The sequence below is a fragment of the Crocuta crocuta genome, unplaced genomic scaffold (assembly GCF_008692635.1).
Source record: "Crocuta crocuta isolate KB4526 unplaced genomic scaffold, BGI_CrCroc_1.0 scaffold102, whole genome shotgun sequence".
NCBI classification, from domain to species: domain Eukaryota; kingdom Metazoa; phylum Chordata; class Mammalia; order Carnivora; family Hyaenidae; genus Crocuta; species Crocuta crocuta.
The window spans coordinates 10,951,071-10,978,819 of NW_027530019.1; the positions used below are offsets into that span (position 1 = coordinate 10,951,071).

Here is a 27,749-nt window from a genome sequence, read left to right on the forward strand (position 1 = left end):
ATGTTTAAGAAATTTTATTTATTTATTTACTTTTTACAAATAGTTTATTGTCAAATTAGTTTCCACATAACACCCAGTGCTCATCCCCACAAGTGTCCTCCTCCATGCCCATCCCCCCTCCCCCCCACATCCATCAGTCCTCAGTTTTTGTCAGCATTCAAGAGTCTCTCATGGTTTGCCTCTCTCCCTTTCCCCCACCATTTCCGTCCTTCTTCTCCCCCTTGTTCCTCAGTTAAGTTCCTCCTAATCCTCCTATACGTGCAAACATGATATTTGTCCTTCTCTGCCTGACTTATTTCGCTCAGCATAACACCCTCAAGGTCCATCCATGTTGCTACACATGGCCAGATTTCATTGTTTCTCATTGCCATGTAGTATTCCATGGTATAGATAAACCACATCTTCTTGATCCATTCGTCCGTTGGTGGACACTTAGGCTCTTTCCATGTTTTAGCTATTGTTGAGAGTACTGCTGTGAACTGGAACCATGCTTATTAAGAGAAACTAAAAATTTACACAGGTATATGATTTCAGGTCATTAATGACATGAACATTTAGATAACTACCACTCTGTAAATTTCTGAAGTTTTGTCTTTCTCAGGGCAATTTAGCATGTATTGTCAGTTCTTTTATAAACCTAGTTTAACCATTAAGCCAACAGATCACAACAGCTTAGTGTTTATACGGAGAAGTCTCTCTGACCCTAAATCTGATCTGGATATTCTCTATTTTCCATGTTATTTTCTGTTTCTCAACATGGGGACGGATGGGCTGCCAGTTTATCATTTAGCAATTGAGTTTTGCTTTTTATAAACTTTAATGCTTAACCTTTTTGATCTACTAAACAAGGTTTCTCTAAATTTTTTATCAGTACTTAACATCTAATAAACCAGAACTTATAAATTAAACAACTTAAATGTCCCCAATTATTAATTGGAATTAAAAAGAATCCCTCCTGAGAATCAGTGACTGCTAGCCTTCCTAACTTGGACCCAGCCTTATTTCCAGATACCCCTTCTTCACTCTCATTTGCCTGCTCAGTCATACCAGATTATTCTGCTCCTTACACAGTGCAGGGTTTCTCCTGTAATTTGCCTTTACATTGTTTGCTCAGTCAGAAGTGCCATCTAACATGCTCCTGTCTAAAACCCATTTTAAGTCTAAGCCAAATTACTTAATCCCCCATCTGTTATGATAGCACTTCTCACATTCTATATTCATCTGTCACTTGTTAGAATGAGCTACTCGTGGGCAGGAACTATGTAAAGTAACATGCCCAGATTTATAGTGCACGAGTATTTAGACTTAATTATGAGCTAGCATAACGAAGTTGGTTTACTAGTGTGTGGTCTGGAGACCCATATTCTAGTTTGGCCACCAGCCCCAAGTCACCCACATTCTTTTAGAGTTTGGTTGGAAGTCACTGTAGTATATTAAGATCATGGGCCTTGGAGTCAGAAAGATCCTGGCTTGAATCCACAGTCTGTCACTTACAGATGAGAATCAGAGCAATTTATTCTCATCTGTCATATGGGGAATAGCTCTAACCTTTCAGGTATGAGGATATGGTAAAAAGATTCATAAAGGCATTTAGCAGAGTGCCCACAACAGAGTAAGCAATAAATGGTGCCATTTATTTCATCTGTAAGGCATTAAAATAGAAGTTAACAAGTTGTATAGAAATAGAAGGCTTGCAGCAAATACTATATTTAAAGGGATGAAAACAAACGACTAGAGAATAAGGAACTTGAATATCAATCTGAAAAATACAAATCTGATTAGGAATATAATTGGATAACCTGGGATTTTAGTTAAGAGTGACCCAAAGAAAATAACATTTAAAGAGACAAATTTTGGGGTCCCTAGGTAGTTCATTTGGCTAACCGTGACTCCGGGTTTAGGCTCAGGTGTGGTCTCAAGGTCGAGCCCCACATTGGGAGGTGGGTGTGGAGCCTAAGATTCTCCCCTCTCACCCCACCTTGCACGCACACACACAGTATCTCTCTCTCAAAAAACTAGTAATAAAAAAAGAATGAATTCTGAGTGCTACTGAGTATAGAATGTTTGGGTTAGGAGGAGATTCATAATTCATACATGACATGAAAAGTTCTAGAGTTGAAGTATAATAACAAGGATGAAGGAAGAAAAAATAGGCACAACTATTGGGGATAAACATAATTGTTATTCTAAGATTGGAAACTGGAAGAGCTTACCATTAAAAAAAATTACATTCGGGGAGAATACTATTTTTGAACTTCTTACTTGTAGGTTAGTGTTATGCTCAAAGTCATACAAGTAAATGACCAAAGCGAAATTTCAAAGCAGATAGTCAGACTCTGGAGCTTGTATTAACCACTTTCAGTTACTACATTTCAAAAGTAATGGTAACAAGTTTCCAGACAATGTTACATGAGAAAATCAGAGAAGGCTTTAAGCCAACAGCATCTATTTCTAGTGCATCATGGACCTAATTTCTGTTGCTTCATCCTCTTCTTTCTTAGCAGAAGCTTTGGAAGATTTTGTAACCTGGGATCCATAGATGGGCTTTCAAGACCCATTGATGCAAGATTCTTATTTATGTATGATTCATGCTTGTGTTTATCTATTTCTCTGGGGAGATAGACTATCATGTCTTTCATCAAATTCACAAAGGAATTCACAAAGAGCTCCACCCAAAAGAGAATAGCAACTATAATTTATTAAGCTCTTATATTTGTTGGGTGCTGCTCTCAGTACTTTACATACATCACATTGAGTTCTTGCACCAACTCTATGGAGTAGGAATTATTAATCCCCATTTATAGACAAGGAAACGGAGGCACAGAAATGGGCTTACAGTCTCAGTCAGCAAGTAGTAGAATGTAAATTCAGACAAAGTTGAGTGCCTTCTATATTGTGTTGGCAGCATTTAGGTATCCTCAGAGATATTGCCTTTAGCCATAATATAAAAAAAAAATTTTAAAGCTCTAAGGGCATTTAGGTACAACACAATCCCCAGTGTTTTATACCTTCTTACCTTACACATTTACCACCACCTGCCAAACCACTCCTCTGGCATGAAGCATTTCTATTCTAGAGTGCCTGATTCTCACTTTAAATCCTTTCCTCTTCAGCCTATGAATGTCCTCATGTTAATATAATCTTCAGTAAGTGGTCATAGTTCTAGCTCATAAACATCCTTTCAGTCACTGGTGTTTTTACGCTCAAATGAGTAAGAGACTAACAATAATTAAAAGGAACCTCATAACAAGTCATAGGAAGAAAAGTCCTGTCAGTACTTCCAATAAAAAATGGGAAAGGTGATAAAGGCAGCTTTCCATTGGAGTGCTTCTTGATTTATGGACTTTTGCTTTATTCAATTTGATAAGAACTGGTGAAATTATTGACCTCCCCTCCCCCGTTCCTCTACAGAAACACATTACCTATTTGAAAGAACAATTCCATTGGTTATAAAATTTAATTGTAAATATCAAGCAGTGGTTATTGGTCAAACCAATCCACATTAATAACTTTAAAGTGTGCAGATACTAGTCTTTTACATAAAGGTAACAAATACCAATCAGATTCTTATAACACTGTTCAGGATCTAAATAAATGTGATTCTGGACATAATTCAATCCATAAGGCTAGTTGAATGATAGTGCAATAATCAATAATTAAAACAAAAGCATAATTTTCCAAATCACTTCTAAACAGAATAAATTCTAGCTTTTGTAAAGTCTAAAGCTATAAAAAACTCAAAGTAATATAACTATTTTTCTACCTGAGATCAAAACACATTTCTTTTTTTCCTATCCAAACATAATTCTTGGCATTGAGGTAAATTTGAATTCACGTGATCTACTTTGTCAAACTTTCCAAAAAATTTAGGCCCTGCTTGAGAGAGATATCCTTATGATATACATACATATTTACATATTTTTTCTTCAAAAACCAATGACAATTTTATGAGGTTAATAGGCACGTAATGGGACAATGGTAGTACTAATAATGTGAAAATAAAAAGCCATTCTTTTACACAAAGTGTTCCTATATGGTGCAATATGAAATGGGATCAGAGAATCTATGTACATACATGAATCACCGAAGGTTCAGAACTAAGCTCACTTTAAGAAAATTCATTCTATTTTTTTTTAGAACAGAGGTTGCCAAGTTGTGATGTATAACAAATTTTGTGCATAAAAGCTCTGAAACCAATTATTAGCCTAATTGGCAATAATGGCAACTTAAGTTAAAAACTAAACCCAACTAGATCTCTACTGTGGCTTTGCAACTTATGCTTTGTGGCCTGCAGGTTTTCCTGAGGTAACAACTTATCTCTTGCCTCTCCTCCTTGCTGCCCCCCTCCCTGCTTCCAGCTTCCTTTTTCATGGCTGTCTTTGGCAATGCTTCCAAATCTTGAAAGCAGAAGAACCTGCTGAAGTAAATCGGAAGGATGACAAAGAACACTATATATGATGTAAAAAACCAATCTAAGTATAAACCCAGGGAAAAAAATACTAAAAGGAAGGCTGAGCAGTAGTCTACCCTCAAGGGAAAAGAGAACATAAAAAGTTGGGGTCTGTACTCCTAGCCCTTCTTGCACATTATCTCCTGATTAGAAGAGCATGGAACCAAAACTTCAAACTCTGAAAAGTTCATGACTTTGAAGGAGGAGCTAGAGAAGTGAATAAATGATAAGAAGTACAGCAGCAGCTTTAGCTGTCAATGAGTTTCTTTGCTCTGGCATTGGCAATGTCAATACGATCTTTGTTGGTGTCAGCCTGAAAAAAAGAAAAAGGTATCAGCATTATGTTACAAGGTAAGCTGCTCTAATAAAACTTCAATTTCATATACTTGGGAGTAATTGATACACTGAGAAAATTCAAGAAATGGATGAAGTCACATTACAAATCTCACTGTGGGTAAGAAGAGACAGAATATGAAATTCATTTGGGAAAACCGGGTATATAAACATGACAAAGGCATAAAAGAACTTGCCAGTATTTCATGATTCCATAACATTTTTTCATAGTTTAATGTATCTGAAACTGGGATGCATCTTAAAAATCAGTGGCATTTTAGATGCATTGAAATTAACAACACCTGGGGTGCCTGGGTGGCTCAGTTGGTTAAGCATCCAACTTAGGCTCAGGTCATGATCTCGAGGTTCGTGGGTTTGAGCCCCGCATAGGGCTCTGTGCTGACAGCTAAGAGCCTGAAGCCTGTTTCAGATTCTGTGTCTCCGTCTCTCTCTGTCCCTTCCTTGCTCACACTCTGTCTCAAAAATAAATAAACATTAAAAAAAAATTAACACTTTTTGCTATAGATTTGGACGTTGAGGGAGTCCCCAGAACTGAATCATAGAACCAGTGTTTTTAGTGTTTATTTATTTTTGAGATAGAAAGAGACAAAGCGTCAGAGCCTGACACAGGGTTTGAACTCACAAACTGAGATCGTGACCCGAGCCTAAGTTGGACGCTCAACTAACTGAGCCAGCCAGGTGCCTCACTGAATCACAGAATCTTATCTGAGACTACTCAAGAAAGACTGAAAGAACCTTACCGAAGAGTTTTTTAACATATGTATTACCATCCACATCAATATATGAATTAAAAAGACAGGTCATATGTAGCCTAAACCCACACTACAGCTTTGAAAGCGTCTCATAAACCACTGTTTGCCTCACTGAAATCTACCATTAGGCAAGCCAACAGAGCTAAGCTTAAAAATTCACCTCATTTTTAAAGCACACTGAGATTTTTAATAAAATAACAGTAACAAGAACTGGCTTTTAGATGGTGACCCATCCAAACACTGAACACAATTGTACTTTCAGTATTTTTTCTATCACGTGAAATTAAAAAAAAAAAAAAGGCAATTCTACTTTACTCCTAGGACACTGTTTTGTGTGTCTGCTCCACAAGAACCATTTTACAGAACAAACAGATACCCACCTACTGACTCTAGACCTCCCAAAGGTTAGAGTAGACTCTAAGCTTCGTGTGTGAAATTTTAATTAAAACCACTTCATTCCAAGATCTTGGTTTCAAAATGAACCAACTGCCTTACAGAAGTAAGAGACTGGAGGACTTGGCTATTATTTTTCAATGTGTTAGAACTGCCACCTTAGGGGGCACGTGGGTGGCTCAGTTGGTTAAGCATCCAACCCATAATTTCAGCTAAGGTCATGATTTCATGGTTAATGAGATCCAGCCCCATGTGAGGCTCTGCACAGACAGTGTGGAGCCTGCTTGGGATTCTCTCTCTCCCTCTCCTCTGCTCATGCCATGTGCATACACTCTTTGTCAAATAAAAAAGAAAAGAACTGCCACCTCATCAAAACTCTAAGACTTTGAGGGCAGAATCTCCTATTGTTCTCGCCCAAAGTGTCAAGCATAGAAGTCCATTACTAACACACTGTGGATATCTCAAATTCCTATGGCACAAAGGATCACTTACCTTTTCTGTGATCCGGCCTATTTGTCGATTTTGAGCCTCAATCTCATTGCCCATGTCCAGGGCCATGTTTTTTAGGTTTCCTAGGATACTGCCCACTTGAGTCAGGTTCTCTTCCATTTCATCTTCTCTGGCGTCATTAGTTATACTATCACAAAAAAAGACAGTAAATCCAAATTTAATTTGGATTTAATTTCCATAAAAATAAGAAGCCAAAATGACCTCAGCAAATGTTAGAACTGTGGGATTGTAGGTTACCATTCTTGGGAAACATTCTGCAGTAAAAATGGAAACAATGGAAAAAATGGAAACAATGCCCAAGGACAGCATAATGTCTTAAAGCCCATGTAAGAGAAGTAACAATTATAGAACAATGCTTCTCAAAGAGTGATCACAGCATCATGTGGGAACTTATGCTAATTCTCACATTCTACTACAGATCTACTGAATCAGAAACTGGAAGTGCATCTTATCATTCTATGGTTTAATAAACCTCTCACATGACTATGATGTATACTAAGTCTAAAGAATCTTTGCTCTAAATCAGAGGTTGTGAGGCCTGCATGGCTCAGTCGCTTGAGCATCTGACTCGATTTCAGCTCAGGTTATGATCCCAGGGTTATGGGATTGAGCCCTGCATAGGGCTCCTCACTGAGCGTGGAGCCTGCTTACGATTCCCTCTCCTATCTCTCTCCCTCTGCCCTTCTCCCCAACTTGTGTGCATGCTCTCTCTTGCTCTTTGTCTCTCTAAAAATAAGAAATTGAGGCGTGCCTGGGTGGCTCAGTCTGTTAAGCGTCTGACTTCAGTTCGGGTCATAATCTCACGGTTCAAGCTCGCATCAGACTCTGTGCTGACAGCTCAGAGCCTAGAGCCTGCTTCAGATTTTGGGTCTCCTTTTCTCTCTGCCCCTTTCCCACTCACACTCTGTCTCTCAAAAATAAACATTAAAAACAAACAAGTAAATAATTTATAAAACAGAGGTTGCAAAACTCTGGCCCAAAGGCCAAACAAAACTGGCCCGGCACCTCATTTTGTAAATAAGGATTTATTCAAATGCAGCCATGCTCATTTGCTTATATGTTGTTTATTGCTGCTTTCACCCTACAACAGAGTTGAATAGTTGCTATTGAGACTAGCTTGCAAAGTCTGAAATATTTACTATCTGACCCTTTACTGTTATCCTTATGGGTCTGGCTGACCCCTACTCTAGATGATACATTTAAAACACAGTTTCCTATTTATAGATGTACAATAAAATATGCTCATATGGGTTATTTTGAAAGTGTTGAAAAAGATAAAGAGAAATTAATCCATCAATGAAAGTAAACCATAGTCAACATTTCGTCAGAAGACCGATTTTCAAATGCATTCTTCAAATAGCATAAACGCTACTTCTAACTGATGAGTTAGGATTCATATATAACAACACCCATTCTCCTGAGTGTGACATTCATTTAGGAAGAGTCAAACAATCAGGAGGAGCTGGCATACCGTTTAATGTATCCACCGGTGGCTGCTCCAGTAGCTGCTTGTTGAGGCTGACCATTTGTCACTCCACCTGGCTGCTTAGATACTACATTGCCAGGAGAGTTGTCTCCACCATCTCCCCATGTTGCCTTGTAGGCCTTACTGGACTCAAAGTTCTTTGTCCTACATAAAAGTCAGGAGTGTAGAGAGATACCGAAAAGCAGGAGGGGAAGAATTGGAATTATTAGTGCTTTTTACCTTGAGGATGACCATAGCATCCTTAGCATAACAGCTACCTCTAGTGAGATCTGGATTAGCTATACTATGCTTATTTGCAATATGGCATAGGAAAAAGATGAATTGTGTAAGCCCACTGAGATTAAAAGCTTTTTTTCAAGGTTCAACTATTTCCATGAAATCTTCATAAGCAGTTAGCAAGTTGGAAAATTCAATTATTTTTCAGGTACCCCCTAACCTTTGCCAGTCTTCAGAAAAGAAGATAGTGGATATGAGGGAAAAAAATTCCTTAGGACAGGTGTTCTGGGATGCCTTAAGAGGCTCCTTGAGGGGTGCCTGAGTGGCTCAGTGGGTTGAGCATCCTACTTCAACTCAGATCATGATCTCATGGTTTGTGAGTTTGAGCCCTGCATTAGGCTCTGTGCTGTCAGCGTGGAGCCCACTTTAGATCCTGTGTCACCCTCTCTCTCTGCCCCTCCCCTGCTCATGGTTTCTCTCTCTCAAAAATAAACATTATAAAAATAATAAAGAGGCTCCCTGAAGGATCTCACAAGTTGAGGCATGAAAGAGAAAGAAGGCTGACTGGAAAATACTCAGACCCTGGTGCCCTCTTATTTGAAGCAAAATAGTTCCAGCTGATCAATATTTTGAAGTTAGAATTTTGCATTAACTTTTAAAAAAGAAACATCATGAAGGAAAGGAACGAATTATTTCCAAATTGCACAGCCAATGAATAATAATTATCTTGGCCACAATGGTGGCAGTTACAAATCATTTGATTTAGGGCCTTTTCATTTAAGAGTTTACTTTTTCTCCTTAAAAAAAACAAAAAACAAAAACTCCTGGGGTGCCCAGGGTGGCTCAGTTGGTTGAGGGTCCAGCTCCTCGTTTCAGCTCAGGTCATGGTTTCACAGTTCATAGGATTGAGCCCTACACTGGGCTCTGTACTGACAGCATGGAGCCTGCCTGGGACTCTCTCTGCCCCTTCCCTGCTCACTCACATATGCTCTCTCTCTCTCAAAATAAATAAATAAATAAATAAACATTAAAAAAAAAATCCTAAATCCAGGCCTCTTAAATTAAATGCATGTACTTTAGATGTCACTGATACACCAAAGCCAGAATTTTACCATGGGATTTACTACTCAAATTGGTAATAATGCAAATAAAAAAAAGCTTGTAAAGTGACTTTTAAATGACTATTACAAAAAAAAAAAACACAAAACTTTTTACTAGGTTTACTTGTCACTCACACAATTTTATTTTTTTTATTAAGTCTATTTATTAATTTTGAGACAGAGAGAGAGCATGAGTAGGGGAGGGGCAGAGTGCAAGGGGAGAGAGAATCCCAAGCAGGCTCTGTGCTGACAGCAGGACTTGATCCCATAAACCATGAGATCATGAACTGAGCCAAAGTCAGGAGTTGGGCACTCAACCAACTGAGCCATCCAGGCACCCCTTCACTTGCACAACTTTAATTTTTACTTTTCTGTAAACAAAAACGTAGTACATAGCTATAATATTGATGTCTGATTTATTCCACATAATATGCTGATGAGGAAGTTTCAAAACCATAAAAGCAGAGGAGAGACTTTATGAAACAGTGACACTTTCCTTAACAGACATAAGGATTCATTTTTGGCAAACCTAGAATCAGATCTTAAACCTTAATCATTAATGCTACAGAAAGGGTGCTACTACTTTTTTGTAAGGGGTAATGAAAAGGTAAATCTATCTATGAACACTAAAGAGCTAATCAAAGTGCCTTTCTTGGTTCCACTTTAAGTTCTCATAATCAATTTCCAACTTGTGCTATCTGTATAATTAATCAATTTATTAATAAACTATGTTAAATCCCCTGGAACAAGGTGGGATATACCTTTTTTTAAATGACAGTTACATATAATGATCTGTTGGTTTGGTGAAACCCATTTACATCCATGCTTTGTTAGTATCTTAGGCAACATTCTAAAGCAGAGTAATTCCTAGTAAAATAAACAGTGTTAATTATTTTATTAGAAAGTTAAAAAAAAAAAAGAAAGTTAATTACCAATAAGGGAAGGGATAAAAACAAGGAAGGGAACAAAATATAAGAGACTCTTAAATATAGAGAACAAACAGAGGGTTGCTGGAGGTGTTGTGGGAGGGGGGATGGACTAAATGGGTGAGGGGCATTAAGGAATCTACTCCTGAAATCATTGTTGCACCATATGCTAACTAACTTGGATGTAAATTGAAAACTAAATAATTAATAAAAAAGAAAGTTAATAACCAGAAGTACTAATAGAATTAATACAAGTACAGCTTTTATCAGGATGTCAGATTGTAGAATAGGTGAAAGAGTGATGGCTGGAATCAAAAGTCACTAAATAAAAGACACTATGCTTCTGCTAGTCTTAGTACATAGAGTAGCCCAGGGAAGGACTTGTGGGGCTCCTAGTCTATCAATATATATATTCGGCTCTTAGTCTATCAGGTGAGATATATATATATATATGCTCTAACCTCCTTCTCAACCTTAAGAGATAAGATTTGAAATTCCTTTAAGCTTCTGAGAATTCTTCTACTCATAATTAGCCATAAGGAGCTTAAGATGGAAATGAATTGTTTTAACATGATATTGTGAATGAGTTTCAATTAAAGCATGATTTGTGTTATAAACAAAGAATGAGACTGGTTATCAAACCCTTCTCCCTTTAAGAGGACTGGATTCTGGAAGGTGTTCATCTAATACCAAGGGGAAAAGGTACAAAAAGTGGATTTTGAATTTTTCTTTTTACAGCTTTGCGTTAGGTTGTCATATTTACTTTCAAATGAGTTGGGGGAAAAACTGCACTTTTTTCATACAGTTAGAACATGTCCTGCATGTTTATGAGGTAATTTTTTAATTTAATTTAATTTTTTATTATTTCTAGGAGAGAGAGAGACAGCGTGAGCAGGGGAAGGTCACAGAGAGAGGGAGACACAGACTCTGAAATAGGCTCCAGGCTGAGCTGGCAGTCAGCAGAGAGCCCGACGCGAGGCCCAAACCCATGAACCGCGAGATCATGACCTAAGTGAAAGTCGGACACTTAACCGACTAAGCCACCCAAGCGCCCCATATGAGGTGATTTTTAAATGGTGTTGATTGTGTATCTCTATCCACCTGACCTCTCCAGGTCTCTTCAGCACCTCCACTTTAGGTAGTAACTTCCAGTTTATTCTGCCACTTGCCATTATGCTGGAGTTTGTGCCACTACGTTGGAATACCTTGAAAGTTACCTGTTTTTAAGGAACTGTTGAGTAGCTGCCCATATAATAACAACAATAATAATAATAATAACAGCAGCAGCAGCAGCAACAACAATAACAGTTTTAACCTTATCTGTCTTCCTTCAAAGGGTCTTGACTGCTTTAAAGGTAATACTTCCCAAACTTGACTAAGCATAGGGCAAACTGGATGTTTGTGAATGCACAGATGCGTAAGGTACACTCTGAAAATTCTGCTTTAGTATGTATGGGGTAGGACCTGGGAATCTTTTGTTATTATTGTTGTATTGAAATTCAGAAGCTCATTTAGCTTCCCAGCCAGGGAAAAGGGACAATGTAAGGGGACTTCCAATCTGTTGTAGAAAGAGTATTTTAGTTACTCTGGTAGTCTACCTTAGTGTTTCTATACATTGGGACAGTAAGGAATTAATCTGAAGGAAGCAAAAGTATACACCAAGATTTTATTTTTAAAGGCCACAAGATTTGTAGTATATTGACTTGAATCCCAATCCTAGACCTGTGATTTCAGAGCTGTAGAGCCTTAAGCAAACTTCCATTGCAAGCATCCTTTTTCTTATATGTAAAGCTAAGATAATATAAAAATACCGTACCTAATATTCACACTTCACAGAGCTGTGAAAAGATTCTGTTGATAATGGATGTAAACTGCTTTGAAAAACATTCGTCAAATATTTTTATTCTTTGGCTTCAACCTCAACCTGGTCCTTACTTACAAGTCCATGCCTTTAAGTGCACAGATTACCAATTCGCATGTTTACTCTTCTGGCCTGTTAACACTCCCTAGCTTTGAGGTAGCAGTTAGACTATGGCTATATAAAAAGACATCAGGCCCAGATTATTTTGGTCTACAGTAAGTAAGAAATTCTGATTCTAATCTGTGACTGAATTCTTTTACTTAAACAAATTTGTGGTCTTTCTAGGAAGAAATGAGACTTCATGATAAAATGCTTAAGCAAATTTATGATAGAATTTAATGCAATTAAATTATGATAGAATTAAGAATGCCATCTGGGAGGGGAGTGCCTTGTGGCTCTGTCAGTTAAGCATCTGAATCTTGATTTCGGCTCAGGTCATGATCTCACAGTTTGTGGGATTAAGGTCCATGTCAGGCTCTGTGCTGACAGTGCAGAGCCTGCTTGCGATTCTCTTTCTGCCCCTTCCCTGCTCATGTGCATGGGTGCTCTCTCTCTCAAAATAAATAAATATACATTAATTAAAAAAAAAAAAAGATTGCCATCTGAAAAGTTAGATTTATCCTGTCAGTTTTGAGGCATCAGATAATCTTTAGCACTTTTTTCCAGATAAATACCACTCAAAAATGGCAAGTTTAAATAAGAATTTGAAATATTCCTTAATTAAAGAAGCTGCTATAAAAGCAGAAAACAAGTATCAAGATATGATCACAGAAATTTTAACAGTTTAGTTTTGGTTGTTAACATTAATACTAACATAATAAAAATAGCAAAAAGAAAGCCCAATGTTAGCTATAGTTCTTTCATATCAAGAAGAGACCAACTAAATACCAAATGTAATGAGTACGTGTGTGTGTGTGTGTGTGTGTGTGTGTGTGTGTGTGTGTGTGTGTGTGTGTGGTGATCAGGCTACAGGAAGAAAGAAAAAGGAAAGCAAAAAAACAATGGGCAGAAATCAAATGCTTAATTTTCTAACATTTAACCATCATCTTCACAGTTTTATAAAGATCCAAAATTAAAGAGTCAGGATGCCTAGCCGGCTTGGTCAGTAGAACACACAACTCTTGATTTCAGGGTTGTGAGCTCAAGCCCCATGCTGGGTGTGGAGTCCGCTTAAAAGCAAAGCAAAACGAAACAAAAATTAAGTCAAAGATTGTAGTAAACAGTGGGCAGACTACAGGGTTAACTGTCATAAAAAATTAAGATTAGTTAAGCTCCGTATAAATCCAACATGAAACCAGAGCAACCTAACATAGGACATGATAGGAATTATAGAGCAGATTAAGAGAAAACCCTTACTTAAAAGAAAGTACTAGATATGGTGACATTTTAAGTTTGTATCCCACCTTGTTCCAAATGGTATTCAAGATGACTAGATTGGCAATTAATTCCAGTTTTGTAGTGGCCTAAGTTATGGAGAATTCAAATCGTTTAGAAGCAACTTTTTAATAGGGAAAAAATCTTGATTCTGGAACCAGAAAGGCATAGGGAAATAAAAGATAGGATGCTGAAATCGAAATCCTATGGAGAGAGGTGGATTTAGCCTGAATTCCCTTATCTTTGATCAGAACATAGGATGAGGCAACTTTCTACAAAAATCAACTTATTTAAAACTTAAGAAACTTCAGATGTTTTAATTTGTATAATCTCAAATGTTATTTAGCAGAAGCTTAGTAATCAGAGCCATTAGTCAAAGCGTGGCATTATAAATTAAGATCGTTTTGTCAAGTCCATCTTTTGGCATACAGTGCCCAGAACAAACTCACTTTACATTACACATCACAGCACAGTTTTAAAGACAGTCTCCACAATTCACAAAATCCATGCACATGCACAGAAAAGCCATTTGAAGCATCACCTTTAGATAGCAGGTAAACAGCCCAAACTGCGCCACAAGGCTGCATCTTAAAGTTCTCTTTGATCAGTTACTGAGCTCGGTTCCTGATGTTAAATCTTCATTTTTAGTAAGCAGATTAGAAAGGAAGAGATTAATTAAGTGAGAGAATGAAATGCAGAAAATAGTGAATGCCAGTCAAAAAGAACAGAAGCAGGTTTAGAGTTCTATAAACATAATGCATTTAAATTCCTGCCTGGTTTCATAGAAACAATGAACATCTGAGAATCTAGATAAAAAGAAAAACAGAAAAATGATTTAAACCAGAACACATTTCATTTTTCTTAATAATGTCTGGGTGATTATATTCTTACCTAAAATTATGAAAATCAGTATGAAGAGAAGGCAAAAACTAATGGGAGAGGTTCTAAAATTTCTTTTTCTTGTTGTTAACAGATTTCCCCTAATTATTTCTATTATGTATTTTATTTGCATTTTAATTTTTAAAAATAGTTTTGTATGTCTAACTCTTCCATCAGCCAACAAGTTTCTTAAAGACATTGAATCAGCAAGTATTTATTGAACACCTACCAAGTGTTCAATAATACACAAAAAGTAAGAGTAATGACAAAAAAATATATAATGCCAGAGCTATGCCTTACTCATCTTTTTATCTTCAGTGAGTAGGATGGAAGGGGCACTTAAATGTTGACTAAAATGTAAATTGGCATTTACTTTAACAATCAGAGTTGAATTTTTACACCTCAATATGACATAAGACTCAAACAGTAGAAAATCTATAGAACCAATTTTGAACCTCTCTAATAAGTGGTCCAGAATTACCAATTTATTTTCAAACTATGTGTTTGACATAGTGTTTGATATATTATAAGCATAGACTGAAGAGAGGCAAGTTCAGAAAGAAGAGTACCTTATCTGAGAATAAACTGAGACACCAGAGAGTTTACTATTATGAGACTTCCTATATTGAGTCTGCTTCCTTCTGAACTCTTATTAAATAGAATGACAGCTTATCAAAGTTACTGTCAAAGATAACAGAATTTTTAAAAAGGATCTGTGCTATCTGTGCTACAGTTCAAACAGTAGCAAGCTAAGAGAATGACAATCACAATTTTAAAGTTTAATCCTGGTAGTCTATTTAAATTCTGGTAGTCCTTTTAAAAAAAATTAGCTAACGTTAAAATTCCCTTCTAATACAGGATTCTGTTAAGTAAAGCTATTTCCATGTCTGTTTTATTTGCTGACTTGGCTTCAATGAATACTAATGACCAAAAGAAATCTCAAAGAACAAACCTACTCAAGACATTTTCTATACATAAATACATCTAACAATGGTTAACAACTAACAAGTTCATTATTTTTTTTGCAAAGTCAAGCACTGTAGCATATAGTCAAAAACTGAAGCTCTGCCTGGTTTTCATTCTCAGCTCTTCCATTTCTAATGTAACCTTTTTGTGCCTCTGTTTCCCCACATGTAAAATAGTGCTAAAATGAGAAGGTATCTTATACTAAGGTTACTCTTAGGATTAAATTTAAAGTGTTCAGAATAATAAGAGCCTAAATTAATACATAGGCCCACAAATCTCATCCAAACCCTTGGATGTGAGACATTTTAAGCAATACCACATAATCAATAAAAACATGAATATTTCTGTAGTGAAACAAATTAACATTTACACTAAGTGTGATGAAGATTATTAACAGCTTCAGTTTATGTCACATTTTATAGCCTAATTAATGGGGTGTGGCACCACATTATGGGGGGAAAAAAACCTAAAACTTGGTTTTTGGAGTTTTTCAGATTTCTGGATGGCAGATTAAGAGATTGTAGATGGGTTTTTATTACTACCAGAATTAACACCAGCCTTATATGATCTTCTGTCTGTCTTTGAGAAGCTCATGTTATGGCCATTTATATGATAAGCCTAACTAAAACCCAGATTAGCAGATAAAATTAGAAAGATCAAGGCAGTGGCAGGAATAATAAAGCTGAGGACAAGAGAGACCATAGAGGCCACAGATTCAATGTTATAAAGAAGAGACAGGTGCAAGGAGGCAGTTAAAATCAGACATCTTTAAACTAAAATATCGCTCTCTTCTCTTCAGGGAAAAACTGTTCTGTTAATAGGAGTGCCTTAATTCTTGTCTGTCAGGAAGTGCCTTCCTCTCTGGACCTACTGAGAAAAGGTTCTCAGAGGCAAGAGGCTGCAGACTGCCTCAGGACCATACTCTACCTTCTCTCTCACCAATGTCCCAACTCGGACATACAAAGTGAAATAATAATACTTATTAATAATGAATACTTCCGTAGATCCATTTCCCCTTTTTTATTGTATCAAATCATCTTAGGATTCACTGTTCTTCCTGTTTATCAACCCTGGACTCAGAGCTGATTGACCTTTACATTCTAGGGAGGTCTTCTTTCCTTGCTCTTCTCCTAACAGGTAATCTCAAGGAAATTCATGTTATTTTTCTCCTCTGCACTTTCAAGACTATACATAGAACACAGGAGAAAAGCACAAGTTTGCAAACCACAGTTAAGACTTTAGATTAAAATATCTGTGCATATCTAACTTGTTTGCTTAAACCATCTGCTAAATCCTGACTGACAAGTTGTAGTTATTTAAATATGCACTTTCAGAGAATCAACCAAGGTCCAAAGAGGTCAACAGATTTGTCTTAAAATAGAGAGCCAATGGACAAGACTAGGATGAATACTGTCAAATCTTAATTTCTTATGATCGAAACACTAAAGCTGACCAATAAACAATTTTATATTCTTTAGTAGACATGGCTGAGAATGCTGTCACATGAAAAATTATCTAAAAGTATGACAATATAACAAAAGTTTCTCCATTCCTAACTCCTTTGAGAAGTAAAAATGCTCAGACAACTAGATGAATACTAATGTCTATAAAGCTCTTTGCAAATGAATTCACTCAGCAGTAAGAGTGGTCATTCACCCTCCAGATGCTGTCACTTCAACTAAGAGTAAAGTTCAGGTTGTTGTTTTGTTAAACAAGAAGGGAAGATAATAGTTACCTGCCTTAGCTAAAACCTCATCTTCGTTGAAATACATAGAATATTTGTCAACACCATGGAGTTTGGTTTACCAAAAGGAAGTAGATAATTTAAATATTCATAATGGAGTGACCAAAGAGAATGAATCTCTTTCTTTCAAGCATAATCTTATATACCATACAAAAAAATTTGAAGACTTTTCAACTCATAGTTTATTAGAAACTTCAAATCTTCAGAGACTTCTTTGATTTTCCCTTGTGTTTAATATATTATCACTTGCTTTAAAATAAATTCCCTTTGACTTATACTTTTTCTCTAATCTCACTAATAAGGCCTCACCTAACAGGCCTAGAATACAAAACGTTCCTAACTAGTCTCCTAGTGTGCAGTTATACCTGCCATTCCAATCCATCAACTCCTTAGTCTGCCTACTTATGCCTTATTTTTCACTTCTCCTCTATATGAATCATGTACCTCAGTTAAGTCAAGCTTCTCTATAACTTCTGTTTACGTTAGGAAATGCCTCCATGTCCATCCAAGTTCCATGTCCATCCAAGTCCTTCTAACAGACTCCAACTCAAGTCCTATCTCTCTTGCAAGATTTCTCCAAACCAAATTTTATTTTCTGTACCCTTAGCTTTAGTTGATATGTGATTTAGCACTATTATTTATTTTTTACTTCTCTGCTATTCTTCTTCATATGTCCAATCACAAGGTAGGTCTTTTGAAGACAGGATCCAAGTCCTTTACTCCCTTGGCAATCCCTCATATGCCTACCATAAGATATATATTTTGCTAATACTCCTTATTTGAGAGGAAAAGACGCTAATTACATCCTGCTCTATATTAACCAGATGTATATTTCCTGCATTATATTTCATATCTTATTTAAAAATGAAATTGGGACTTGATCCCAGAAATGACCCAATTTAGGCCATGGTTTTTAGTGAACATGCCCATTTATATGAAAAGTTTGATCTGCCTGAAGGAAAAATAGCTTAAATTTATCTCACAAAGTTCCTTATGTAGGCCCAATCATGCCTCTGACCTTATTGGGGCGCNTCTCAACTCACCTATTACATGGACAGACACAAAGGCCACAGCACTTGTTGAGTTCTGTTAAAGTCTTCTCTGCCTCTCTCATGTCTTTATTTATTTGGTCCATGCCTTCTTCTATGCGGTTTAGTTGTTCTAAGAATAAGTTGGGGAAGTTATGTTTTGTATTATAGTCACAGTGCCAACCAGAAAACACTATTATTATGGAAGAGCAAACTTCAACTTTGAATCCACCAATAATCCACCATCCCAGTGACTCTATCGGTACCAGAAGGTACTACATACTGTCCAACAGAAAACAATCTTTCACAAACTGATCTTGAGGCACCTGGCCTCTTAGTGTGGGAAGATCTGTTCTAAAGACCTTTGTATATGAGGAGCATGTGAGGGTTTGTTTAGAGATCATCCCTGAAACTAATTAAGTGTACTTTGACCAGATCAGATCCCCAGTGTTTTTATCTCTGGGTAAGTTCAAAACTTGAAGACTATTACTAAATCTAATAAAAACTAGGCCAGATTGCTCAGTGGCAACATGAATCTAAACCTGTTTAAGGACTTAACTTGATTTCTGAAAATGATGCAAGAATGGCATAGCATCTAATGTACATATGACAAATGCACACAATAAGTCCTACTACCTGACAAGTACTTGGTATACAATTAATTGGGCATTTTTGTCCCCACCTCAAATAGGCAATGAACACGACATATTTCAAATCAGAAAAAAGTAAAGGTATCACTCTTATCTTACACAAAGAAGGCACTCCCCAAGGCTTAATTTTCGACATGGTTGATTTGAAAAGGCTTTCTGGCATCGTAAGTCAAATCAAGAGTTTCTGTCAATGACTGCAACTCACCCCCTTGTTCATCCAGCATAGTGATAGTCTTGATTCCTGCATCCTGAGACTAAAAGAAGGGAAAAAAGCTGATAGCACTACAAAACAAAAACAACAGAAACAAAGCCTACGAGGCCTAGTAGCAAGAGAGAATCATTTAGAAACCTAAGTTCTCAGAGGATTAGAACTACAGAGAAAACTAATATCCCAAACCAACATACTTTAACTAATAACCGCACCCCAATATAATTAAGTCACTAATTCATCGTGAATTAATCTTCCTCAACATTCTAATACTGTCAATGGGAAAAACAAAAAAGGTCCATTGGTTTGACAAATTCAGCAACTGCTGTTTCAAATAATAAAGCTTACTGATAGCATATCCTTCTGACTCTTAACACAAATCCCAGTTTATGCTATCAAGATCCCTCTTATACAATTTCTAAACTTAACTTTAATGATGAAAGTTTATTTCTTACCTCAATGACTAAACCCAGCATTCTCCTTGTACTTTCCAGAGACTAGGGAAAAATACAGGGTTTTAGTATTCTAAAATATGTAGCCCCCACCAAATTTGATCACATATTCATGATGCTACTCTACTTTTATATTATCCCTCCTTTTGAAACAAAACCAAACAAACAAAACAAAAAAAGAAAGCTGAGTACTATAATTTTAGTTATTTTCTTCCTACCAGGTGCTCCGTTAAGAGAAAATGTGGAGGGTAAAGTTAATGGCATTTATAAAAGTCTAATGTAGGCAGAAAACAAGGTATATTACACAGATATCAGAAAATCCTGTTAAATGTTTTCAGTTCCTCAAATCTAGAGTATCTTTGTTGTAAGTAATTGTTAAAAAATGACTATTTAAAAAATAATAATACAAATTGCTTTCACTTATTTAGCTTTTGGTGAGCTAAAAAACTGAGGAGCCAGCAATGGTATTCTGAGGCAAATGCCTCCTTGGACATAAAGTGACTGGAAGGAGGTCAAAATGAACTTCTAAGAAGGTCCTCTCACCCCTCAGCTGAAAGAGGATTACTTATTCCAAGTAAAATGTTTACCTCATCAGTAACCTGGTGGGCTCTCAGCTGAATTTCTTCTGATGACAGATTATCCATGATGAATTAAAACTTTCGATAACCACAGAAACTGAAACGTGAATATTCTGTAAGAATAGGGATACAAAAAAGTTTGTTTGAGCAAAGAGTATGGATTTATGGAATTCAGGATACTTATCTGGGAAACAGGGTAAAATAACCTATCTGTATCTTTAGCTAGCTAGCTATCACAGGTGAAGAAATTATGGCTGAGAAAGGATAAACAGACGGCTAAATGCTAATTAGTTCCAGAGGTGAATCTGAAACTCAGGTTTCAGGACTTCAGTGAAGTACTGTTTCAAAGAGGAAAGTGGACTCTCTACTTTGAGAGCACATACTAGAAGACAAGCTTTACAAGATTATTAAAATTCTTGGTTGTACAATGTTCTTCATACATTATTTGAATATGGAAAAACAATAAGGTGAAAAAGCCTAAGTTAGGTAATATTCCATTAATAAAATAACAAAATTCAAAGTTATGTGCTTGAAGAACACAGGAAACAGTCCAGACCTGTGCCAGGTGTCCAGGCTACTCATTAGAGAAAAAGAAATATTTTCATTCTTAACAAAAAAAAAGGTAATGTTGACATAGAACTCAGAATAGATTTTTCATAGTGCATTCTCCCTTTCCAAATATTATATTGTATTGTTTGTTGTTTTAGTGAAGTCCCTAAGAAACACAAGAATTATTTCTCCTATACATAGTAACTTAGTAACTCAAAACTTTGAGAAGATTCATAGACATTCATATTAAACACAAAACATTTACTGGGTGTTATTCAGTACTACTGTTGTGCATCCCTCTTTGAAAAGTCATATGGAGTAATAAGTACTGTGTGACACCTCTATGTTGCTTTTTTTCCATTACATTTGTTAGCTTTGTGTTTTTTTCCTTTTATTATACTTTTGAAAAAAACTTTACCAAAGCTCCATGTCAATGACACAGATAAAGTTCTGAATTTACCCTCAGGGAACGAGGGTAATGATTGTCATGGCCTGAGGGGGATGGGTAGTGTTACTGGCATCTAGCAGGTAGAGGCCAGGGATGCTGCTAAATATCCCATAATGCTCCTAGGGACAGCCCTTCACAACAAATGATTATCTGGCCCCAAATGTCAAAGTGCTGAAGTTGAGGGACGCTGCCATGGAGTATACTCACTGACCAGTAGGGAACCTAGTAAACCAGGAAAATACTAGACTAAATCCTTGGAAGGCAGAGATTTTGTTATATATATTTTATCTCTAACACCTAATATATTGGATCTGACAGTTGGTACTCCAGCGAATGTGTACAGAATGAACACATAAGCAGAAAAACAAGGTGTATTCGCAAAATATTAAAGTGGATTTTAGAAACAAAGCTATATGTACCAGTAGCATTAAGCCTGCAATTATCCATTTGAAACATAAAGCAAAAATTGCCATTACAAGTATATGATCTGGAATGGCTTGCTAGTCACACACAAATTTTTTGTCACATCCATAGCTAACCATCATTCTTAGTAGAAGCAGCATTCATAAAACAAAAAGTAACAATATTATATTCTCAGTACAGAAAGGCACTGCATTTCTAATCCTGTTTATTTATTAACTACATCATGGCTGTTTTACGTTTAAGATTTCGAACCTTGGTTAAAGCCATTAATGCTCATGAAAAGATAATTACTATTATTAGTAATAAAAAGCATTACTGCAAAAGTTACAGATTTAATTTCATATCTTGCTTGCCACTGAAGAACTCTGGCTCTGGCAACAGGTTCATATACTAAGATATACAATCAAGGTCAAGGTCCTTCTTGAATTAAGAACTGATCATTCATAGGTAGAAGCATAAATAGGACCACATACTTTATTACTTTAATTGTTTGAGCCTTTAACTTTATCATAGATATGTTCATGCTACAGTTTCTCTTCTGTCAATCTTTCATAGTTACAATTATGAAAAGAAAAGTTGTTTTTGTAATCTCTCACCTTCAGATTTTTGTACACTTTTCATTTCTACAATACCCCACCTGCCTGCCCAGGTAACTTGATGCTGCTTCTCCATTACTTTCAGAGCCCCAACAAGATACCTTTCAAAGCCTGGTCTTCCCAGGCAGAACGCTCCAAAGTTGTCTATACCTCCTCAATGCCTAATAGAGCAAAAAGTGATAAGAAAAGTAATACGTGCTAATCAAGCAGTGCCTGGAAGTGACATCCTTAGTCAGGTTTCCCAATACAATGTCCCATGGGTAGGAAGTTATTTTGAGCACATGATGCTCCAATCTCTCAAACTGTATAATTTCATAATTCTACTACTGGACCTGATTCCTGCCAAGTACAGTATTTGTTATCTTCCTATCCTAGTGAAAATAAGCAAAATTCCGTGTAGGTTCAAGGAGAGGCTTGAATGTAAAACTGACCTCTGTCAAACTAGAAGATTCCAAGAGTCCTGCCTTCTAATTATATGTGTGTTAATATGTGTGCATGTGCATGCGCGCGCGCACACCCACCCACCCACCCACACACAGGCAAATACAGCTGGGCGGGGAAAATGAACTCCAAGTGCTGCCTAGTACTTCTTTTTTCCCCTGAACAGATGGCACACAAGACAAGAAACAAGACTTCTATAAAGTTCTCACATGTTTGACAAGCTGACATCATAACACAGCTGCCTAAGGCCTCTACTCTGGATTCTTGAGGGTGCTGAACACATGGTTACAGTAAAAGGGAGTAAGAGAGACAAAGCAGAATTGTAAGGGAAGAACAAAACAATGATACTTCCCAGGCTCTTCTTCTTAACTTTTACTAAGCTGCTCAGAAGTGTCAGGCAGGGTGCAACCCAGAATTAGCTATATAGCTTTACTCATATTTATTATTATCTCCAGAAGTTTTTCCTTATGGAGTCAGGAAAATACTACTCAGAATGTTGTAGTAAAGAGAATTAGAGGGGGTGCCTAGGTGGCTTAGTCAGTTAAGCCACCAACTCTTGATTTCAGCTCAAGTCATGATCTCACAGCTCATGAATTTGAGCCCCATGTTGGGCTCCATGCTGACAGTGCAAAGCCTGCTTAGGATTCTCTCTCCCTCTCTCTGCCCCTTCCCCCTGCTCTCTCTCTCAAAATAAATACATAAATTTAAAAAAAATAAAAAGAATTAGAGGGGTGCCTGGATGGCTCAGTCAGTTAAGTGTCCAACTTTGGTAATGATCTGTGGTTCGTGAGTTCGAGCCCCACAATGGGCTCTGTGCTGACAGCTCAGAGCCTGGAGCCTGCTTCAGATTCTGGGTCTTCCTCTCTTTCTGCCCCTCCTGTGCTATCTCTCTCTTCTCTCTCTCAAATATAAAATAAAACATAAAAAAAATTTTTTAATAAAAAAACCTTAGTCTTCTATATAACCTAACAAATTAAATGTGTCATTTTTTCAATGTTCCTAGAACTTAATATATACTATGCTAATTTTGAGTGTAGTATATGCCCCTTTGAAAGATAAATGCAAGAATTTCCCTAGTGCTTTTACACTGTATCTCCCTTGTCATGGTTAATTTGGGCTTACTAGAAGACTCCTAATTTACCTTAATTTCTTTTTATAAACTTTGGAGGGAGTAGGGAAGAAGAAATGTTCACTGAGTACCTTACTATGTGCCATATACCCTGCTAAGTACTTACATACATCATTATCTTTCTTACACCATTTTATAGATGGGCAATGTAAGGTTCCAGTAATTTGCCCAAGGTGACTGAGTCAGTAAAGAGCTGATTTATTATTTTTAAGAGAGAGAGAGTGCTTGCAAGACTAAGAGGGGGGTAGAAGGGAAAGGGGCAGAGGGAAAGAGAATCTCAAGTAAGCTCCACACTCAATGAGGAGTACAATACAGGACTCAATCCCATGACCCTGGGATACATGACCTGGGCCAGAATCAAGAGTCGGATGCTCAATTGTCTGAGCTAACTGGGTGCCCCATTTTGTTTTTTTCTTTTTGAGCAGACTTATTACTCAAGTCTGGATACTCTGAAATCAAAAACAGCTCATGGTCTGGTAACTAGTCTTACTGTTGGATGCATCTTCCCTTAACAAATATCAGATGATATGAGAACTGCTAAATATCAGAAAATAGACTAAATACCCTACCTAATGGCTCATCTCAAAACTTAATATAAATATATGATATACATTATAATATACATATAATAAAACCGTAAAAACTCTTCAACAGACACAGAGACAGTTAAACTATAGGAAGAACTGGGGTGCCTGGCTGGCTCAGTCAATAAAGCACGCGAATCTTGACCTTGAGGTTGTAAATGTGAGTTCCACATTGTGTGTAGAGATTACTTAAAAATAAAATCTTAAAAAAATTAAAGAACTAGAAAGACAAGAGTTATCACGGTTTCAGCTGTTTTAAAATAATTAAGAATCTGAAATTACATTCATTTAGAAAATGAAAATACTATTGGGAATAAGGAACATAAAGAAAAAAGTCTTAAAACTGAATCAATAGGAGATCCATGTATTCACTGATAAAGAGAGAGATAATTAGGAAGTAATGGAAGTATAGCACTTTATTATTATTTTTTTTTTAAGATTTTATTTTTGAGTAATCTCTGCACCCAACCTGGGGCTCAGACTCAACCCTGAGATCAAGAGTTGTAGGCTCTTCCAACTGAACCAGCCAGGTACCCACACACAACACTAAATCACCACCAATTTCAGTATCCTACTAAGACTAACATAGCAGTGATTTTATATAATAATTCATTTTATATTGGGAAGCAAAGATTTTGCATTAAAATAGTCTACCAAGTTAGCTTCATGACTTATTCCTTCTCTTAAAATTAATCACAATATAAGTTGCTCTACAAGTTATATCCATATAGGTTTATTATTGTATGATAAAATTTGTGGTTCTTTTTGGTATATTTTGACTTTCATGGTAACCAATGTATTTACATCAAGTGGAAATTTTTGTTTATAGCAGGCTAGCATAGGAACTCCAGCATTCAAACTCTGGCCCGAAAATGTCCTATTGTATAACCCTCCGGCAAGTTAGCTAAACCTACTAAGACGCAGTTTCTGCATTTGTAAAATAAAGATAACAGACTCTTTTGGTGAGGATTAAAAAAAGGTGATCCATACACAGTGCTTATTATTGGTGTCTGATGCATGGCTGGTATTCAAGTGTTAGCCACTATTTTAATATTATTAGGGAAGCAGAAAGAAATAGGCCAAAGAAAAGCAAAACAGGGGCGCCTGGGTGGCTTATCGGTTAAGCGTCCGACTTTCACTTAGGTCATGATCTCACGGTTCGTGGGTTCGAGCCCCGCGTCGGGCTCTGTGCTGACTGCCAGCTCGGAGCCTGGAGCCTGTTTCAGAGTCTGTGTCTCCCTCTCTCTCTGACCCTCCCCTGCTCACGCTGTGTCTCTCTCTCTCTCCTAGAAATAAATAAAAAAATATTAAAAAAAAAAGAAAAGCAAAACAATGCTAAATATAAGTAACATTAATGTAAATGCAATTGAAAATAGCAGCTAAATACTAACTGGTCCATCTTTAAGGCTAAATTTGAATATTAAAGTTGACAATATTGTACAAGCTATGTATCTGAACTATTTTCAGGCCAGTCATGAGTCTGCACATGTCAAGACAGATATTAGACAGGTTTAAATTAAACCAAGTTTCCGGATGATAGGTACTTATCTAGACAAATATATATATATATATATATATAGCTTTACATGTCTAAAAAATTAAAGACTGCCCTAAAATGCTTTTTTTCTCGCTAAGGCCGAGCAAACACAAAACCACGCAAAATGCTGAAGTATATAAAGGAAACAAAGTAAGACTTAAAAAAAGTCAAATACTTGCTCTAATTACTAAGGGAAAAAAATATGGATATAAATAAGTCTAGAAAGAAATCATAAAACTATATATAACTAATAGCTGTAGTGGTAGAATTATTTTTCTTCTTTTCCCAATTTACCAAATAGTTTGCATTGTAGTTATACTACTTTTAAATTTCATTCACTTTTCATTATAAATATGATACCTTATGACAACCAAGCAAACAGATTTATAAGACTGGAGAAAACAAAGACTAGGAATTAATTTTAGACCACATTTCAAAAACACAATGATCAATTCTTAGCCTCTCTTGAGAGAAATCTTCTGTTGGTACATATTCACAGTAAATATATTTGTGAAAACATTTCCATCCATTCACAGATGATCACTACTCCAAACGACAAAGGCATAGAAATGATACAGAACAATTGCCCTCAACATTCTGCTAGCAGATGTTTAGAGGAAAGTCCCTTGATTAAAGTTTGGCTGTGAACCATATTTCATTCACATTAGGTGGAAGAAATGGGTTCTAAGGAGCTCTGAGTAAGTTCTTAGTACTTTCATGGCAAAATACTAAGAGGTGGATAACACAGAGTTCACAAAGAGGCAGAGAACTTTGCTGGAACAGAGAATTTACAATGTCATCCTGGAATACAGCCAATCTCATGGCCCCTCACCTCCAGTGTATTCTCTTTCTCTAACCTTCCTACCAGTAATCAGCATTCTCAAGGATTCAAAGAAAATGTATGAAATCAGAAGCCATTTAAAAGGTAGTCTATAGGATGTGCTTTAAAATAATTCAGAGGTAGGGAAATGGCTGGGAGTACAGAGGAAACAAGATTGGCCATGACTGCTGAAGCTGGGTGAATAATACATGAAGGGTCATATGCTACTTTATCAACTTTTTATTATGAATTATTATAAAAGTATTCAATATACACAAGTTTTTTTTTAATGGCAGCTAACTTTTAATGATCTTTACTCACCATTTTGTAAGTCTAGATAGTGAGTAGGGGATTGAGACGAATCAGAGTAAAAACTACAATACTTATAAACCATTATACATGCAAGAACACTATTCTAAGAAATAAAAACACACGTTATTTTGTGTGTGTGTGTATATATACACACATACATATATATGTATGTGTGTATATATATGTATGTATATACATATACACACATACATAGGGCATTAGCTTTGTGTATACACACACACACACACACACACACTCATTTAATCCTTACAACACTCTCTTAATCCATCGAAGCTGCTATAAAAAACAAACAAACATAGACTTTGTGGTTTATTAACAAAATAAATGTATTTCTCACAGGTCTGGAAGCTGTTAAGTCTGACTAAGCTCAACATGCCAGCACTGGTCATGTTCTCATGAAGGCCCTCTTTCTGGTGCAAAGCTGATGCCTTACATGATGGAAGGGGCTAGGGAGCTCTCTGGAGCCTCTCTTATAAGGCACTAATCCCACTGTTAAGGAATCCACCTTCACCGCTTAAGCACCTCCCCAAGGACCAATCTAATAATGCCACCACACCAGGAATCAAGATTTCAACCTATGAATTTTGGTAGGAAGACAAACATTCAGTCCATAGCAAGCACTATTTAATTCCTCATTTTACAGATGCAGGAACTTAAGTAACAGTGAGGTTAAGCAACTTTTGCAAGGTCACATAGAGCCAGGTTCAAATCTAGGTAGACTTATCCAGAGTATGGGCTTTCAATTACTATTACATATCTTAAAAAAGAGGAGAATAGAGAGATACACTGTCAACTCATTCAAATGTGTAGCAGCTTCACCCAAAGAAATGTATATGTATGAAGCCCTTGCTTTCTTTCCCCTTTTCAAGTACCAAGTCTAACTCGACTGAAAGCACATCTTAGAACAGTGGTTCCTAAAAAAAAAAAAAAAAAAAAAAAAAAAAAAAAAAAAAAAACAGTGT

At 36.5% G+C, this 27,749-nt stretch overlaps 1 protein-coding gene across 4 annotated transcripts in view; it reads right to left on the minus strand.

Moving 5' to 3' along the window:
- Positions 1-1,613: 1,613 nt before the first annotated feature.
- SNAP23 (synaptosome associated protein 23) overlaps positions 1,614-27,749 on the minus strand; it is a 35,727-nt gene continuing 9,591 nt past the window's right edge. Inside the window, exons 2-9 of one of the 4 annotated variants that reach the window (XM_077764594.1) lie at positions 25,254-25,383; positions 19,937-20,040; positions 19,353-19,394; positions 18,895-18,943; positions 18,055-18,172; positions 7,931-8,089; positions 6,442-6,586; positions 1,614-4,763 (exon numbers count right to left, since the gene is read on the minus strand). In XM_077764594.1, coding sequence (XP_077620720.1) covers positions 4,698-4,763; positions 6,442-6,586; positions 7,931-8,089; positions 18,055-18,172; positions 18,895-18,943; positions 19,353-19,394; positions 19,937-19,993 — 636 coding nt within the window. In that variant the 5' untranslated portion in view covers positions 19,994-20,040; positions 25,254-25,383 and the 3' untranslated portion in view covers positions 1,614-4,697. Of the gene's footprint in view, positions 4,764-6,441; positions 6,587-7,930; positions 8,090-18,054; positions 18,173-18,894; positions 18,944-19,352; positions 19,395-19,936; positions 20,041-25,087; positions 25,229-25,253; positions 25,384-27,749 lie in introns of those variants that run through there. The other 3 variants (XM_077764595.1, XM_077764593.1, XM_077764596.1) reach the window with 3 other exon arrangements.